The sequence below is a fragment of the Budorcas taxicolor genome, chromosome 10 (genome assembly GCF_023091745.1).
Source record: "Budorcas taxicolor isolate Tak-1 chromosome 10, Takin1.1, whole genome shotgun sequence".
NCBI classification, from domain to species: Eukaryota; Metazoa; Chordata; class Mammalia; order Artiodactyla; family Bovidae; genus Budorcas; species Budorcas taxicolor.
In genome coordinates, this window is record NC_068919.1 from 58,420,141 (window position 1) to 58,437,790 (window position 17,650).

General features: G+C 44.1%; 1 protein-coding gene across 1 annotated transcript in view; it reads right to left on the reverse strand.

Annotated features, from left to right (window-relative positions):
• Positions 1-4,212, reverse strand: part of SLC27A2 (solute carrier family 27 member 2) — a 52,878-nt gene extending 48,666 nt beyond the window's left edge. Inside the window, exon 1 of the mRNA XM_052647053.1 lies at positions 3,735-4,212. Coding sequence (XP_052503013.1) covers positions 3,735-4,212 — 478 coding nt within the window. The remainder of the gene's footprint in view (positions 1-3,734) is intronic.
• Positions 4,213-17,650: the final 13,438 nt, after the last annotated feature.

A 17,650-nucleotide genomic window follows, 5' to 3' on the forward strand; every position in this document is an offset into this window, starting at 1 on the left:
CACAAAGTATCTTTAATTGTTGCTTGGTGCTAAATCGCTTCAGTCATCTCCAACTCTGTGTGCCCCTATAGACTGCAGCCTGCCAGGCTCTTCTGTCCAAGGGATTCTTCAGACAATACTGGAGCGGGTTTCTGTGTCCTTCTCCAAGGGATCTTTCCAACTCAGGAATCAAACCTAGGTCTCTTATGTCTACCTGCATTGGCAGGTGGGCTCCTTACCACTAGCGCCACCTGGGAAGCCCATCTTTGTTACTAAAGCCTTATACAAGAGGAGTATCAATACTGGGGGTGCTGCGCATCATTGGTTGAGCCATGCAAGGTAGACCTGGCCAGTGAGCTAATGAAGGAGTTATCCTTCCAGGAGAAGAGCTAGGTTAGTAACAATCTTAATGTTAGCATAAATGGAAACAAAGCAAATTCACTATTTGGGGGACTCTTTTTTTAAAAAAAAATATTCTATGTTGTATGAAATTAAATATGGCTTCCTGTCTTACCTGTTTTGGGAAACTGCTTGAAAAAAATACTGGCCCAACAAATTGGTTTCTATCAACTACAACACTGATGGAGGTTCCAATAGCTGAAGGTAATTTTACCATGTGATTACTTACATTAGAGCCTTCTACGGATAAGGATCCTGAAATGCACCACACAGAGAAAATCCTGTTCTCCGGGAGATGGGTGTTTCTGATTGATGCAGGGAGGTGTTGTGAGTCTTTGGCTTTCTCTAAGTATAGTAAGTTCTGATGAAAAAAATTGGGCACTGAAATGCCTGACAGGATTGAGCCCTGTTAAACTTTGTGAAGAGTCCCCCAGATTCATGACAAGGGGATCAATCTTCATCATAAACACCACTGTGCCAGTCCTTTGCATACACTCCAGAATTTGACACAGTTGAAACTCAAGAAACCCATGTGCTCTGAGGTTGAAGTTTGAAGTGAAGAATCAAACCCTGTTGAATTGTTACCCCTCCAACATTTGTAAAACTTCTTATCTTTATGTCCCATGTTTAGATGGCATAATAGAATATAAAAAAACATCCTAGAAGTGAGACAAAAATAATTAGGTTCTGTCTCCAGCTCTCTCTGACCCTGGGCAATTGATATCACTCCTCTGGGCCTTCGTTCATTCAACTTTAAACAAACAACTATTAAACAAAGTGGGAATTACCAGACTCAAAGCCTATTCCTTAGATGATCTGCTTCCAAATCATCTAGGAGTGGGATGGGGCTAGCTATAAAAATATACTTTCCTGCCTCCCCCACGGTCCTGCTGAATCAATGTTTTTTTGGGGATGAGGCTCAGGAAATTGTTTTTTAAAATGAGCTCCCCAGGTGATTCTTCCACTCATTAAAGTGACTCTTCTAAACTTTTTACTGCAGTATAACACACTTGTTAAGAGTTATATAAACAACACACTTGTTATATAACACACTTGTTAATCTTAGGATATCTCTAAGATTCTTTCCAACTTTAAAGAATTTGAAGAATCAGTCCATTCAACACATTTGCACATGGGCACATTTACTAATCAGCATGCAACTTTGGACTCTGTTACCCCCATGACAGTAACTGTTTTGGATCAGAGTGCAATTCTGCATGTGGTGTAATGGTCTCTCAGTGCTTTGGAAAAACAGAATGGTTTTCAAATGTGTGGCCTCTCTCAAAGGTCAGTTTACTGTCAGAGTGCTGTAGGTCCCCTGGAAAGTCATTCAAATTTGACCTGAATGTTGGAATTTCATTACACTATCTATGTATGCTGACCACATAATACTCAGTGACAGAAGACTGTTGCCTGGGCATAAAGGGAGATATCTGGTTGTATTTCTGATTTGATTACAGAACCAAACTCCGGTATAGTCATTTAAATCGAAGCTTCTTTGTCAACAAAACTCCCAGGCCTGGACTCCCTCACTAGGGGACCTGGGATAATATGCAGGTAAAAAGTACTTAAATGACTCCTGAAGTGGTACCCAGATCACTGTGTTAATAACTTTCCTCTGAATCAACTGGTAAATAGGTTTAAGAGAGTCTTCCAGTTACTAAATAGTGAAGTTGTCTCTCTTCCCAGGCAACTAGAAATTGTTGGGAATTTTCTTCAAAAGGCTATCCCTTTCAAATAATATGTGTGTGTGTGTGTGTGTGTGTGTGTGTGTGTGCGCGCGCGCGCGCGCGTGCGCGCGCATGCTCAGGCACTCAGTTGTGTTCAACTCCTTGTGACCCTATAGACTGTAGCCCACCAGGCTCCTCTGTCCATGGGGTTCTCTAGACAAGAATACTGGAGTGGGTAGCCATGCTCTTCTCCAGGGTATCTTCCCAACTCAGGAGTTAAACCTGAATCTCTTGCCTCTCCAGCATTGGCAGGCGGATTCTTTACCACTATGTCATGTGGAAAGACCTCAGATTATGCCTTTAAAATTACCTCTTTGCTTTTCAGCTTTTATACAAAGCCTTCATTTCTTTTTGGATTATTTATTTTATGTCTGATGGAACAGGTGTGTAGTTTCCTGGCTTCCCAAAATGAATAGACATGTTGACTTACTGTAACTAGGCAAACTCCTTAGCGTACTTCAGAGTCCTCAACTATGAAATGAAGGCGGAGAAAAGATGGATGCTTAGTCTGTTCCAGCTCTAACACTTTTCATTTGTGAAGAGAAAGGTAGCATGGTGTAGGGAGAGTCATGAGCTCTGAAACTAGACAGACCTAGGCTGGAATTTTAAGCCTCAGTTTCTTCAGCTGTGTGACAGGGAGTAACGATATATTAATTCTCAGGGTAATAAAAGCATCCAGTATAGAGCTTGGCACAGAAAGAAAGACATTCCAGAAAGGTGAGACTTCCTGGCTCCCTATTTCTCCACATCTTTTAGCCCACACCTGTTTAGGCCTCCTCTTACTGAGAGAGTGAAAAGCAATCCTGGTCCTTATTCAAGTGTAGGGACAAGCTTCCTGGGATAGGAAACCCAGTCAGTCCTTTGGGTAACAGATTCTTGGATTCTTCCTGACCTGGTCACCACTGGAGCATGAAGTTACCATTTTAAGTCTTGTTGAAAAGCTGCAGAAGGCAACTACAGAACCAAAGGTCACTGTCGCTATAAACGTCATGAGGGCTCACTAGGGCTTGCAGCAGGGGATCAAAGTCTTCTTGGGGATCAGGTGGATTCTCTCTTTCTGCAGTGAGAATCCAGGGAGGCTAACAGAATTTGAGAGCTGGAAGCAGCCTTGAAGACCATTAGAGAGGAGGAAACCAAGACACGGAGAGGGAAAGGGACTTTCCCAGGATTATACAGTCAATCAGGGAGCAGAGGGAACAGTCTCTGGATCCTCTGGACTTCACACTCTAGACCCGCTGTATTTTAATGCAGATATTGTCAGCGCCAGCTAGGAACTTGAATTCCGGAGGTAGACAGATCTAGTTAATCTCCTCCTCCCAATTCTGTGATCTGGGACATAAAGCTTCACCTCTCTGGCCTGACTGGTCTCATCTACAAAGTCAGCCCTATGTGTTGTAAGTATTACCAGCAACACTGTATGTACGGTGATTCCCATAGTATCTGGCTTGATCAGCTTCTACAACGGAAGGTTCTAATGACCACTAATTAGCATTTGGAGAAAGAGTTGCCATCCCCTCTCTCTACATCTCTAGTTCCGATCTGAACCCTCGTTCCCCGCAACCCCTATGCCAGGCTGCCAAGAAGAGAAGGAGCCCAGTGCCAGGGTGAGGTGGTCCCCAGGCTCACCTGGTGAGACCAGTAGAACCTTCGCCCCAGAGCACTGAAAGCAGTGCAACAGGGACTTGCCGCGGATGTTGTAGTTGAGGCACGCCATGGCGCAGCCCAGCTTGATCAGTCCCAGCCACAGCCATATGTAAGCTGGTTCATTGCCCATGAAAATTGCCACGCAGTCTCCCTGCCGCAGGCCGAGGTGGTCGCGCAGCGCCCGAGCCACTTGGTTGCTGCGTCGGTCCACCTGCGCGTAGGTGAGCGTCTCGTCGCGGAAGAGCACGAAAGGCTTGTGTGGAGTCTGCTGCACTTTCTCCAGAAAGGCGTAGAGAATGGTGCGCACTGGCCGGCGCTTTCCATTGCTGCGCGCCCGCTGGGCCACGCCGGCTACCCGCAGGAAGTAGCGCAAGTCCTGGAAGAAGTAAGGGCAGCAGAGGTTCACCAGCAGCGGGAGCATCAACAACCCCGCCAGAACCGCGTAGGCGACGGGCAACATGACGGCGGCGGAGCCCCCTACCCCCTCCAGGGCGGTGGGCGCACTTCGGGCGTGCAGGGCGGCGGCGGCGGAATGGACTTCCTCCGGGCTGCGGGCGGTGCGGGGATGCACAGCGAGGAGGGGGCGACAGTGGAGCTTTTGGGCCGCCCGCGCACCGCTGCGGGATCTCTGGCAGAAAGAGCTGGGGTGCTGGCTGTTGGGTGTGACAGGCCGGCTGAGCCTGCCCCGTCGTGAGGGTGCAGTAACCTGCGCGTATGCCCCGCCCCGGCGGTCCTCCGCGGCTCCCTGAGGCCTCGGCCACCTCCCCGCCCGAGCGTGGCGGCCTGGGGGCAAAGCTGGGCTCCCCGACGGTGTGACCTTACAAAAATGGTGACAGTAAGACGCCTTAGAAGATGCTGAGAAGATTAGAGGGGATAATACAGGCGGAGCGCTAGTGCACCTTTTAGAGATGACTGATGGTTCTTACCAATAAAGTGCCTTATAAATACGAGAACAGTCCTATGATTTCCTAGTAGCGGGTAGCAGGTGCCACTGCCAAATCAGAATCCCATCTCTCCTTCCTGGTCTCCAGGGCTTTCCGCCTGGTCTCTTTGTTTCTCACATTTGCTTTCCGCCACGCCCCACCCCCCGCCCCCTGCAACCTCCGCCCCCCCGCCGGACCCCGCCAAACCCCGAGCTATTTGCCAGGCAGGCTCTAGTGATAGAGAATTCAGGGGTGAACAAAAAAAAAAGCGCCTTCAAGATTGCGGCCTCCAGCTCATCCCAGCCTGGGGGGCAGTGCGTGAGGCCCCGGGCGCTCTAATCCGGGACGTCCTGCAGGCCCCAGCTAGCCCAGATTAGGCTGGAAGTGGCGCCACACTTTGCCACATGAAATCAAGCTTCGGGGAAGTTTTGATTTGTTATGATACGTTGTTCAAGTGTCCCCCCCCCCCCCCCCCCCCCCGGTATGTTGAAAATTCTCAAGTATTGTCAGTCCAATTCAGTTCGGTTTACTAAGTGGTTCCGTGAGAAACAAGCACAACGCAGAGAAAAGGAAGCAAACGTCGGCATTTTTCAGAAGCCATCTCTTTGAGTGTCATCCTTTCTTTTCACTTCCTCAAGTGCTGCTTCTGTACTGAGTGAACCCTGGCTCCTTGCTATAGAGGAGGGTCAGAATTTAAGTAAAGCAGCATTTTCCTCTCTTCCTCTCCTGTCTTCCTGCTGTTCATTCATTATATTCTATGCGACAACCAGGAGTAATGAATGCTCACCCTTCTCTGCTAGGGGCTTCCTTATATGGTATTTTTGGAGCCTCGCGGTCAACTAAAGGTGGAATTTTCAAGCTCATTTATAGACAGGAAAGGGACACTTAGAGAGGTGAATTAAGACAGCTGGTAAGTGATGCTTCAGATTTGGGAATTGGTATATCTGTTTGGTCCTGGGCCCATTGCTTTATTAAGAGCAATGTGTTATGCTATTCTCTTATTCTCTGGGTTTCTTCTTTCTTTAGCAGTTTTCTCCCCCCACCTCCTATCACAAACTCCCCTTCCCTCATTTCTTTTTAATCCTCCTCTTTAAATCCCTGAACCTGCTGCAACAACCCTTTCTCTTTTCCATGGCTAAACCAGCTACTGTCTAGTGACTGGTTGCATCATTTCCCTTGGAGGTTAGAGGGGGAAGGATCCTGTGGACTTGGTTATCCCTGAGGGGAAGGTTGTAGTGTTAAAGTAGAAGCCAGGACAGAAACCATTCAGGTGTGCACCTCTTCTTTTCATGTTAAAGCTAGATCCAGCCCTCCTTTTCCAGCCCAGTGCCACCTGGTCCCTTCATGACCAGTCACTTCAGCATAGCCTCCTTGACCGACCTCTCTTGTCTTGTCCTTAAACAGTCACTCCTTCTTCAGAGTGCTTGATTGCCCCAAATGCCCACTTTCTCCTCTCTTACTCTGAGGATCACTTTAGCCTTGTGCATCCATAGTTTTTCAGTGGCAAATGAAAGAGAACAAGACCCAAACTGGCTTAAGCAGACATGGGAATTTAAAACTCAGGGTCCAGGGCAGGGCTTCAGGTAAGCCTTCCTCTGTGGCTTAAAAGTACTGAGATCTGGACCAAGTTTCCCTTTCTCCATTTCTCTGCTCCATCAACTCCTTTCTCAGACAAGCTCTTCCCTCATGGTGCAAAGATGGCTGCCAACCCCTTAGAGTGACCTGTTTCCCATGCCGACTTCAAACAGAAATGTAAGAAACTTTTCCTTAAAAGTCCTCATTAGAAAGACAGAAAGAAAAGAAGGAAAGAGAAAGAAGAAAGAAAGCTCTTCCTGGGATATGTGTCTGTCTTTGTGGGATGGGGGAAGAGAAGTGCTGTTTGATTTAAGCCAGTCAGGGCTCATTCATGGAGCTGAGGGTAAAGTCAATTCCATGTACACCATACTATGGAAAAATCAGAGTCTTGTTAAAAAGGAAGTGGGGAGAAGAAATAAATTTGGAGAGATATTTAATGTTTGTTATATATATCTTGGAACTCTCTTTACCAATGATTCTAGCTTCCAACTTAGGCTGTGCTTAGTGCTCTCCCACCAGCCTGATGGTCTTCATGGAAATGCTGCTATCATCAATGGCCTCTCCAATGCTCAGTTATCTTCAGTGGCTGCCTCATTGCCTCCCACCCACTTCCACTCATGGTGTCTATGGACAACTGTCATGTTTGTATAGCATACCAGAACACATCTAGGCTAGAGGTGGCTAGACTCCCTGGGTCCTGCCTGGCTCCCATGTGGAGGGAGAAGATTGATAGCTTAGCACATTGGTTACACATTCTAGAAACATCTGCGGTGGCAGCTCTGGTTTATAAAATGAAGTTCACACTTTATTTTCTGGCTCTTCTGCTTCTGACTTGAACTTTCACTGCACTCAGTTAACAAATCTGTGTTGAGTTTCTATTATGAGCTGGATATCACTAGACACTAAGTATTTGAAAATGGATCAAAACTTAATTGCACTGTATTTTGACAAATCTGGTCTATACCTTTCAAAAAAATGCCCTGCATATTCCTCTCTGTATGACTATTCTTGCCTATTTCCACCCCCGAACTCTCTGTCTCTCTAAATCCCAACTCTTTAAGGTAGTGGGTCACAGATTTCTGGTTTTTTCAGTCCAGTAGCATTTCAAAATAAAGTACTAACTTAAAAAATTTTCCAGAAAACTCAGCTCCCCCAGCCAACTATAGTCTGTTTTTACTACTATTTCATGAAAAAAGGACATTTTTCAGCATTAAAAAGGCAAATATAACTGAACTGTATACTCAAAAATGTTTAAGATGGTTAGTTTTATGTGTATTTTACCACAAAAATATACACAAAAAGGAAAAATAGACACCAGAAGTAAAGTACAGACCTTTTCAAGGAAGGATGAAGACTACATTATACCAACATATACAAAAGATAGAACTTACAATATTTTTAAATGCAGAATAAATACAACTTTTATTGTTTTTTTGTCTATAGATATTGTTTCTATGTAAGTTTGAACATTTAAAAATACAAATTCAACAGTGATACATGAATTACAACCAAATCTCTTGGATATTGAGTCAGGATTGTTTCATCACTGAGGTCAGTCGTGGCGCGTCCTCACCCCACACCCTTAATGAAGCCACCTAATTCCCTCCTCTCTCATGCCCCCATGTCCACTGAGCCTGTTACTTTCATTGAGAGTCTGGTTCTTTCCTGACCAGTCACTTCAATGCAGCCTCTTAGACGCCTCTTTTTCTTAAACTCTCTTTACAAGGCACTCTGCTGTGTTTAGTCACTCAGTTGTGTCTGACTCTTTGTGACTCCATAGACTCTAGCCCACCGGGCTTCTCTGTCCACTGGGATTCTCCAGGCAAGAATACTAGAGTGGGTTGCCATGTCTTCCTCCAGGGGATCTTCCCAACCCAGGGATTGAACCCAGGTTTTCTGCACTGCAGGTGGATTCTTTACCATCTGAGCCACCAGGGAAGCCCAAGAATACTGGAGTGGGTAGCCTATCCCTTTTCCAGGGGATTTTCCTGATCCAGGAGTTGAGCTGGGGTCTCCTGCATTGCAGGCGGATTCTTTACCAGCTGAGCTATCAGGGAAGCCCCACAGAGCACTAGGTTACTGCAAATCCCCACTCTCTTCTGATCTCTTCTGAGTCACTGCAAGAAGAATTCAGGAGATAGACTTGGTAACTGGAGCACATGTTGACACCTGCTGGCGTTGGTCAGGACTTTCCTGATGCTTCAGCCTCATTCATCCACCTCTGCTGGTGTCTTAGAGAAAGACTCCAAGTGGCAGCTCCCAAATCCCATCATGTCCCCAGTGTGTGTGCTAAGTTGCTTCAGCTATGTCCGACTCTTTGTGACCCCATAGACTGTAGCCTGTCATGGGATTCTCTAGGCAAGAATAATAGATTGGGTTGCCATTTTCTTCTCCAGAGGATCTTCCTGACCCAGGGATCAAAACCTAGGTCACCTGCATTAATAGGTGGATTCTTTACCACTAGTGCCACCTGGGAAGCCCCAGTGTCCCCAGTCCCAACCTCAAATGTTCTTCGTTGTTGTTGTTCAGTTGCTAAGTCATGTACAATTCTTTTTGACCTTATGAACTGTAGCATGCCAGGTTTCCCTGTCCTTCACTGTCTGCTGGAGTTTGCTCAAACTCATGTTCATTGTTGCCATCCAGCCATCTCATCTTCTGTCACCCCCTGCTCCTTCTGCCCTCAATCTTTTGCAGCATCAGGGAGGGTGTTTTCCAATGAGTCAGCTCTTTGCATCAGGTAGCCAAAGTATTGGAGAAGGTTTATTTTAAAAAAATTTTCCTAATTATTTTATTTAAAAATTTTATTTATTTATTTATGACTGTGCTGGATCTTTGTAGCTGTGCAGGATTTTCTCCAGTTGTGGCGAGTAGGGGCTACTCTCCAGTTGTGGTGCTCAGGATTCTCATTGCAGTAGCTTCTCTTGTTGCAGCTCCTGGGCTCTGAGCACAGGCTCAATCACTGTGGTGTATGGGCTTAGTTCCTCTGAGGCATGTGGAATCTTCCTGGATCAGGGATTGAACCCATGTCTCCTGCATTGGCAGGCGGGTTCTTTACCAACTGAGCCACCAGTTCAGTTCAGTTCAGTCGCTCAGTCGTGTCTGACTCTTTGCGAGCCCATGAATCGCAGCACACCAGGCCTCCCTGTTCATCACCATCTCCCGGAGTTCACTCAGACTCACGTCCATTGAGTCCGTGATGCCATCCAGGCATCTCATCCTCGGTCGTCCCCTTCTCCTCCTGCCCCCAATCCCTCCCATCATCAAAGTCTTTTCCAATGAGTCAACCCTTCGCATGAGGTGGCCAGAGTACTGGAGTTTCAGCTTTAGCATCATTCCCTCCAAAGAAATCCCAGGGCTGACGTCCTTCAGAATGGACTGGTTGGATCTCCTTGCAGTCCACGGGACTCTCAGGAGTCTTCTCCAACACCGCAGTTCAAAAGCATCAATTCTTCGGCGCTCAGCCTCCTTCACAGTCCAACTCTCACATCCATACATGGCTACTGGAAAAACCATAGCCTTGACTAGATGGACCTTAGTCGGCAAAGTAATGTCTCTGCTTTTGAATATGCTATCTAGGTTGGTCATAACTTTTCTTCCAAGGAGTAAGCGTCTTTTAATTTCATGGCTGCAGTCACCATCTGCAGTGATTTTGGAGCCCAGAAAAATAAAGTCTGACACTATTTCCACTTGTTTCCCCATCTATTTGCCATGAAGTGATGGGACTGGATGCCATGATCTTAGTTTTCTGAATGTTGAGCTTTAAGCCAACTTTTTCACTCTCCTCTTTCACTTTCATCAAGAGGCTTTTTAGTTCCTCTTCACTTTCTGCCATAAGGGTGGTGTCATCTGCATATCTGAGGTTATTGATATTTCTCCCGGCAATCTTGATTCCAGCTTGTGTTTCTTCCAGTCCAGCGTTTCTCATGATGTACTCTGCATATAAGTTAAATAAGCAGGGGGACAATATACAGCCTTGACATATTCCTTTTCCTATTTGGAACCAGTCTCTTGTTCTGTGTCCAGTTCCAGGGAAGTCCTCAAAGGCAGATGGTCTGCCCTCCTATTACATGGTTCTCAAACTTTATGAGTGTCAAAATTACCTGGAGAACATTCTAAAACACAGCTTGCTAAGCCTCATCTCCAGGATTTCTGATTCATTCTTGGGTGGAGCCAAAGAATTCACATTTCTAAGAAGTTACCAGAAATGCTATAGCTGTCAGTCCAGGGACTACACATTAGGAACCACTGATTTAACCCAGTGGTTTACCAACTGTTCAGCAGAGCCTGAGGACTTCTGAGGAGCTGCTGAGAAGTCATTATAGAGCATGGACTAGGGCTCTGGGACCTTATCTAGCTCCAGTCAGAGGAGCTCTGTGTGTCTTTGTTTCACATATTGGACTTTCATGTAGACTTCACATGAAAGGAATGTTCCCATAACCTTCTGATTCAGTTCAGTTCAGTTCAGTCGCTCAGTTGTGTCTGACTCTTTGCAACCCCATGAATCGCAGGACGCCAAGCCTCCCTGTCCATCACCAACTCCTGGAGTTTACCCAAACTCATGTCCATTGAGTCGGTAATGCCATCCAGCCATCTCATCCTCTGTCATCCCCTTCTCCTCCTGCCCCCAATCCCTCCCAGCATTAGAGTCTTTTCCAATGAGTCAACTCTTCTCATGAGGTGGCCAAAGTATTGGCGTTTCAGTTTTAGCATCAGTCCTTCCAGTGAACACTCAGGACTGATCTCCTTTAGGATAGACTGGTTGGATCTCCTTGCAGTCCAAGGGACTCTCAAGAGTCTTCTCCAACACCACAGTTCAAAAGCATCAATTCTTTGGCCCTCAGCTTTCTTCATAGTCCAACTTTCACATCCATACATGACCACAGGAAAAACCATAGCCTTGACTAGACGGACCTTTGTTGGCAAAGTAATGTCTCTGCTTTTGAATATGCTATCTAGGTTGGTCATAACTTTCCTTCCAAGGAGTAAGCGTCTTTTAATTTCATGGCTGCAATCACCATCTGCAGTGATTTTGGAGCCCAGAAAAATAAAGTCTGACACTGTTTCCACTGTTTCCCCATCTATTTCCCATGAAGTGATAGGACCGGATGTCATGATCTTCATTTTCTGAATGTTGAACTTTAAGCCAACTTTTTCACTTTCCTCTTTCACTTTCATCAAGAGGCTTTTTAGTTCTTCTTCACTTTCTGCCATAAGGGTGGTGTCATCTGCATATCTGAGGTTATTGATATTTCTCCCAGCAATCTTGATTCCAGCTTGTGCTTCTTCCAGCCCAGCATTTCTCATGATATACTCTGCATAGAAGTTAAATAAGCAGGGTGACAACATACAGCCTTGACGGACTCTTTTTCCTGTTTGGAACCAGGCTGTTGTTCCATGTCCAGTTCTAACTGTTGCTTCCTGACCTGCATACAGGTTTCTCAAGAGGCAGGTCAGTGGTCTGGTATTCCCACCTTTTTCAGAATTTTCCACAGTTTAATTGTGATCCACACAGTCAAAGGCTTTGGCATAGTCAATAAAGCAGAAGTAGATATTTTTCTGGAACTCTTTCTTCTCTTTGTCTCCTTCTCTCTAGGTAGCCTCATCTATTCCTGTTAATGCTGAGGACTCCCAAGTCTAAATATTCAGCCCTTACCTTCTGCTAAGTTCCTAATCTGATTTGATATGGCACACTGAATACCTCCACATGAATTCAGTTATTCACTTGCTAATTTATTCATTTAGCATTTATTTAAAGTGTACTAGGTGAACACTATTTCACAGTGAACTGGTAGGGCAGATATTATTATTCTTATTTCAGGCAGGGAATTGAGATCCAGGGAGGTTAGCCGATGTACTAAAGGTCAGACATGGCAGGTCAGTTGTGGAGCAGGGACTACACCCCCAGTTTTATCGCTCCTATAGGCACTGGTATATACAGTGTTGTGGGTTGAATGGTGCTCCTCCCACAAACTCTCAGATCTTCAAATTATTGCCTTGCAGCCCACTGCATGGATTCTGCTTAAAATGGTGTCTTCTATTACCTTACATCATGTGGTTATTTCCTTCTCCCTGCAAATCTTTCAGCGTGGACTCTCTTCTTGCTCAATTACACCCCTAATTTTATAGCTCATCTTCTTTTTTTATATTCATATTTTTATTGAAGTATAGTTGATTTACAATGTTACAGCTATATAGCAAAGTGATTCAGTTATATATGTATCTATTCTCTTTTTAGATTTTTTTCCATTATAGGTTATTACAAGATGCCAAATATCTAGCTCATATTCTTGAGATAACAAATCTGGTAGCCCAAACAAATCACTTGTATACACAACTGTATAGAATTCTTAAAGCAAATATCCATAGGTTGCTGTCCAGCCTATAGATAACTGCAGCTGAATGAAGTGCAGGGTCTTGGCCCAGTCAGCTCTGTTCATTCATGGAGATGCATGGGGGTGGGAAGGGGGAGGGGGATGGAGTCTCCCAGTTCAAAATACCATCACTGTATAGGTACTCAGCTGTGGAAACTTGGCAGTTTTCCTGTAAAGGGACTATGGGGATGGTGTGTGTGTGGATGCGCTAAGTCACTTCAGTTGTATCCAATTTTTTGCGACCCCATGGTCTGTAGCCTTGCCAGGTTCCTCTGTCCATGGGATTCTCCAGGCAAGAATACTGGAGTGGGTTGTCATGCCCTTCTCCAGGGGATCTTGCTGACCCAGGGATTGAAACCGCATCTCTTGTGTCCCCTGCATTGGCAGGCGATTTTTTTACCACTAGCGCTACCTGGGAAGCCCTAAAGATAGTTTTGTCAGAAAGAAAAGAAAGAAAGAAAGAAAGGGAAGTCACTCAGTCGTGTCCAACTCTTTGTGACCCCATGGACTGTAGCCATCTATGGAATTTTCCAGACGAGAGTACTGGAGTGGGTTGCCATTTCCAGTGGGATTCAAACCCATGCCTCCAGGGGAGACTGCAACCTTACATATTAATTGGCTTGTCTTATGTTTCTCTTCCATTTGTTCAGATTGTAATGTCTCTACTGAGTTCTACTATATACAGCAGTTATAGGTAACTACCTTCTATTCACTAATAAATTATAATTGCCGTACTTATGTGGCAAGATTATTTGTACAGATCCAATGGCAGCCCACTCCAGCACTCTTGCCTGGAAAATCCCATGGACGGAGGAGCCTGGAAGGCTGCAGTCCATGCGGTCTCTGAGAGTAGGACACAACTGAGCGACTTCACTTTCACTTTTCCCTTTCATGCATTGGAGAAGGCAATGGCAACCCACTCCAGTGTTCTTGCCTGGAGAATCCCAGGGATGGGGGAGCCTGGTAGGCTGCCGTCTATGGGGTCGCAGAGAGTCGGACACGACTAAAGTGACTCAGCAGCAGCGGCAGCAAGTTTGGTATCATGGTCCTTCTGTCTGAAGAACTTCTCCTTAACATTTCTTGAACTATAGGTCTTCTGGAAATAGATTCTTTTAGCTTTTGTTTTTCTGAAAAGTCTTTATTTAACCTTCATTTCTGAATGGTATTTTCACTGGGTAAAGAATGCTGGTATGAATATTTCTAATCTTTTTGGTACTTTCAAGATATCACTGTTGCCTCTGGTTTGCATAGTTTCTAACTCCTGTATTTCTTTTATCTCCTGGTAATTTTAAAGATTATTTTTATTTTAAAATAGCACATGAGCAGGGTTAAGAAAATAAGAATAGTAAAAGTCAGAGTAGAAAATTGTGCAGAGTAAATGCTCCTCCCATCCTGAACCCAAGTCCCTCAGATTCTCCTAGAGGCAATTGCTGTTAGCAGCTTGGTGGTGACAGTTTAGTCACTAAGTCATGTCTGACTCTTTGCCACCCCGTGGACAGTAGCCCTTCAGACTCCTCTGTCCATGGTATTTATCAGGAAGAATACTGGAGTGGGTTGTCATTTCCTTCTCCAGGGGATCTCCCCCACCCATGGACTGAATCTGGGTCTCCTGCATTGCAGGCAGATTCTTTACCCACTGAGCCACCTGGAAACCCCTAGTAACATGGGGACATACATAAATTTTGCTTAAAATCTTCAAAGATGAAAGAAAGTACTTTCTATTGAAAAGAGTAGTCCATAATGAATTTAAGTTATATCATTTAGTAGGAATGACTGAAAGTGTAGAAATTACCATGAATGGCAAGTAGAAGAGTTTGGATTTTCCTTGAAAGCTTTTTGGATATAAAGCTGTTAGGTCTGATCACAGACTATGTTGAAAATATTGCAGGGAGGAGATAGAAGTAGACTACTGAGATGAGTCCAAGACAGCTTACTGAAGCCTCTGCACTTGCTCGGAATTTTTCTTTAAGACATAGGTACAAAACGTATGCTAATAATTCAGCTTGCAGTTCGGAGCACTGACTTTATGCCAAACCCTCTGTTGAGTGCTTTATGTCTTCTTAAAATGTAGTTCTCTTAGTGCCTCTCCAGAGTATACATCATTATCTCTGGTTGATAGGCAGGAAAACCGAACACAACTGGTCAATGACATTCAGGATGGAATTAAAGTTTATCTGCCCCCAAAGACCATGCATGTGAACTACTGCCCAAATATGCCTTCCGAGCTGCAAGGCATGCTTTCATCCTCCCTTTCCCCTACTGTCCAGTAATCTATGGCTATACTTCTTCCTCCTTCGAGGTAGCTGACGATATCTAGAGTCTGTACAGTGGATACACAAATATGATTGAGCATGACTCCTTTATTTTGTATCTTTGTGGGATTTTCTTTTCTTATGTAATTGATTTTTTTTCTGGCTATCTTCATGATTTTTTCTTTATCTTTAGTTTTCAGCAATTAGACTAGTGGCATGTATGTGTGTGTGTGTATATGGTATTTAATTTATCTTATTTGGGGTTCTATGAAATTTTGATCTGTGGTTTGATGTCTTTCCTAATTTTGGAAAATTTTTTTTATCATTATCTCTTCAAATATTTCTTCTGCCCTAAGTTTCTACTCTTTCCCTCTATGGCTCCAGTTACTCATATACTGGGCCATCTGACACTTTTCAACAGTTTTTTATGCATTCTTTTTTAAATTCTTTGTGTTTCAGCTGGGGGAATTTCTTGACCTGTCTCCATATATTGAATTTTTCCCTCAGCTGTCATAAGCTTATCTAAATAATTATTTATTCCTGGTATTATTTTTTTAATCCAGCATTTTCATTTGACTCTTTCATGTAGTTTCCATTTCTACTAGTGTTCCTCACACTGCCCATGCATTTTTGTTTTTTTACAGTGGCTTTACTCTAAAGAGCTCTTCTCTACAGCTATTTCCTACCCATTTCAAGAGTTCTTGAAAGTTTAAAGCACATACACATATACCCCTACACACTTGCCTTTTGTTTCATTACAATGTTAGTCATGGTACTTCCCTGGTGGCCTGGTGGCTACGACGCTGCACTCCCAATGCAGGGGGCCTGGATTTGATTTCTGGCTAGGGAACTAGGTTCCACATGCCACAACTAAAAGTTCGAATGCTGCAACTGATCCTGCATGCCACAATGAAGACTGAAGATCCTGCATGCTGTTCCCAAGACCGCGAGCATCCAAATAAATACATATTTAAAAAGTACTATTAGTCATCATTAACTAGAAAAACAGATCTTGTCCTCATTTCTTTGCAAGGGAGGAGGTCAGCTAGCTAAGAAAAGTTTTGACTCAACTAATGGTGCTGGGATTTCCTTTTTATATTCTAGCTTGTAGCTTGCTCTTTTGTATCTACATGTTTCATGCTTATGACATGCTCCAGAGAATATATAGGAACCTTCTGGGCACCATGGCAACCAATCATGACATTCTCTCCTAGGCATAGAATCATTTTCTAGGACCTCTTATATATTTTTGAGAAACACACTAGTTTGTTAATGGATGTAAGTTTACTGTTTTGGAGTAGAAAATGGCAACCTACTCCAGTATTCTTGCCTGGGAAATCCCATGGACAGAAGAGCTTGGTGGGCTATAGTCCATGGGATCACAGAGAATCGGACGTGACTGAATGGCTGAGCACATTTGTTGTTTGGTTGCTCAGTTGTGTCTGACTCTTTTGCAGCACCGTGAACTGTAGCCTGCCAGGCTCTTCTGTCCATGGGATTTCCCAGACAAGAATACTGGAGTAGGTTGCCATTTCCTTCTCCAGGAGAGCTTCCTGACCCAGGGACTGAACCTGTGTCTTCTGCATTGCAGGCAGATTCTTTACTGCTGAGCCACCTGGGAAGCCCATATTAATGAACAAGACCATGCTAAACCATTTGAGAGATACTTATAGACATTGTGACATTTTATTCCTAAAGACTTCATCATGTATCACCTAAAATGAGCATTCTCTAACCTAGAATAGAATTATAACACATGGGAAATTTAAAATTGATACAATTCTATGATCTGATATTATATTTAATATTATTTTCTAAGATAAGTACTTATTTAAATGTCCCTAGTTATTTCAATAATCTTTCATAATGTTTTAGTCATCTAAGAGCCAATCAAGGATTACACATTGCATTTAATTATCTGTCTCTTTTTGTCTCCTTTAATCAAGAGCAGTTCTCCAGTCTTTTAGTCTTTTATGCCATTGATGTTTTTGGAGTCCTGGCCAGTTGTTTTGTAGAATGTTTTTCAATTGAATTTATCTGATGTTTCCTTAAGAATAGATTCAGTCCAGGCATTTTGGGAAGGAATATCACCGGGATGATGTTGAATCCTTCTCAGTGTGTCATATCAAGAGGAGCCTGCTGATTTTTACCCATATTAAGTTCAATCATTTAGTCAAAGTGCTGGCTGCCAGATGTGTTGTAAAGGTATATTTTCCTTTGTAACAAATCTATATCACTGTGGAGTGACACTTTCAGACTGTATAAATATTCTTTTATGCCTCACTGTTTCACTGAATGACTTTAGCATGCTTTAATCATTCTTGCCTGAATCTATTATTTCTATGGTGGTTCTAGAATAATGATCTTTCGTTTTTATTATTCCTTCTGCATGCATTCACTGGCATTCATTTATTTTTTCCTTTCTTTTTGAGGATGGGTATACACTCATGGGTTTTCAAAGAGTTTAATGCGTAATTATTTTCTGCTGTCTATCTTGGCTGGCTTCTGTGTCCTTTTGCATGTCCCCCTCAGCCTTTGAGGGGCTTCCCTGGTGACTCAGTAGTAAAGAAGCTGCCTGCCAGTGTGGGAGACACAGGTTCCACCCCTGGGTCAGGAAGATCCCCTGGAGAAGTAAATGGCAATCCACTCCAGTATTCTTGCCTGCAGAACCCCATGGACAGAGGAGCCCGGTGGGCTACAGTCCATGTGGTCACAGAAGAGTTGGACATGACTTAGTGACTAAATAACAAGAATGATCAGCCTTTGAGCACATTCTT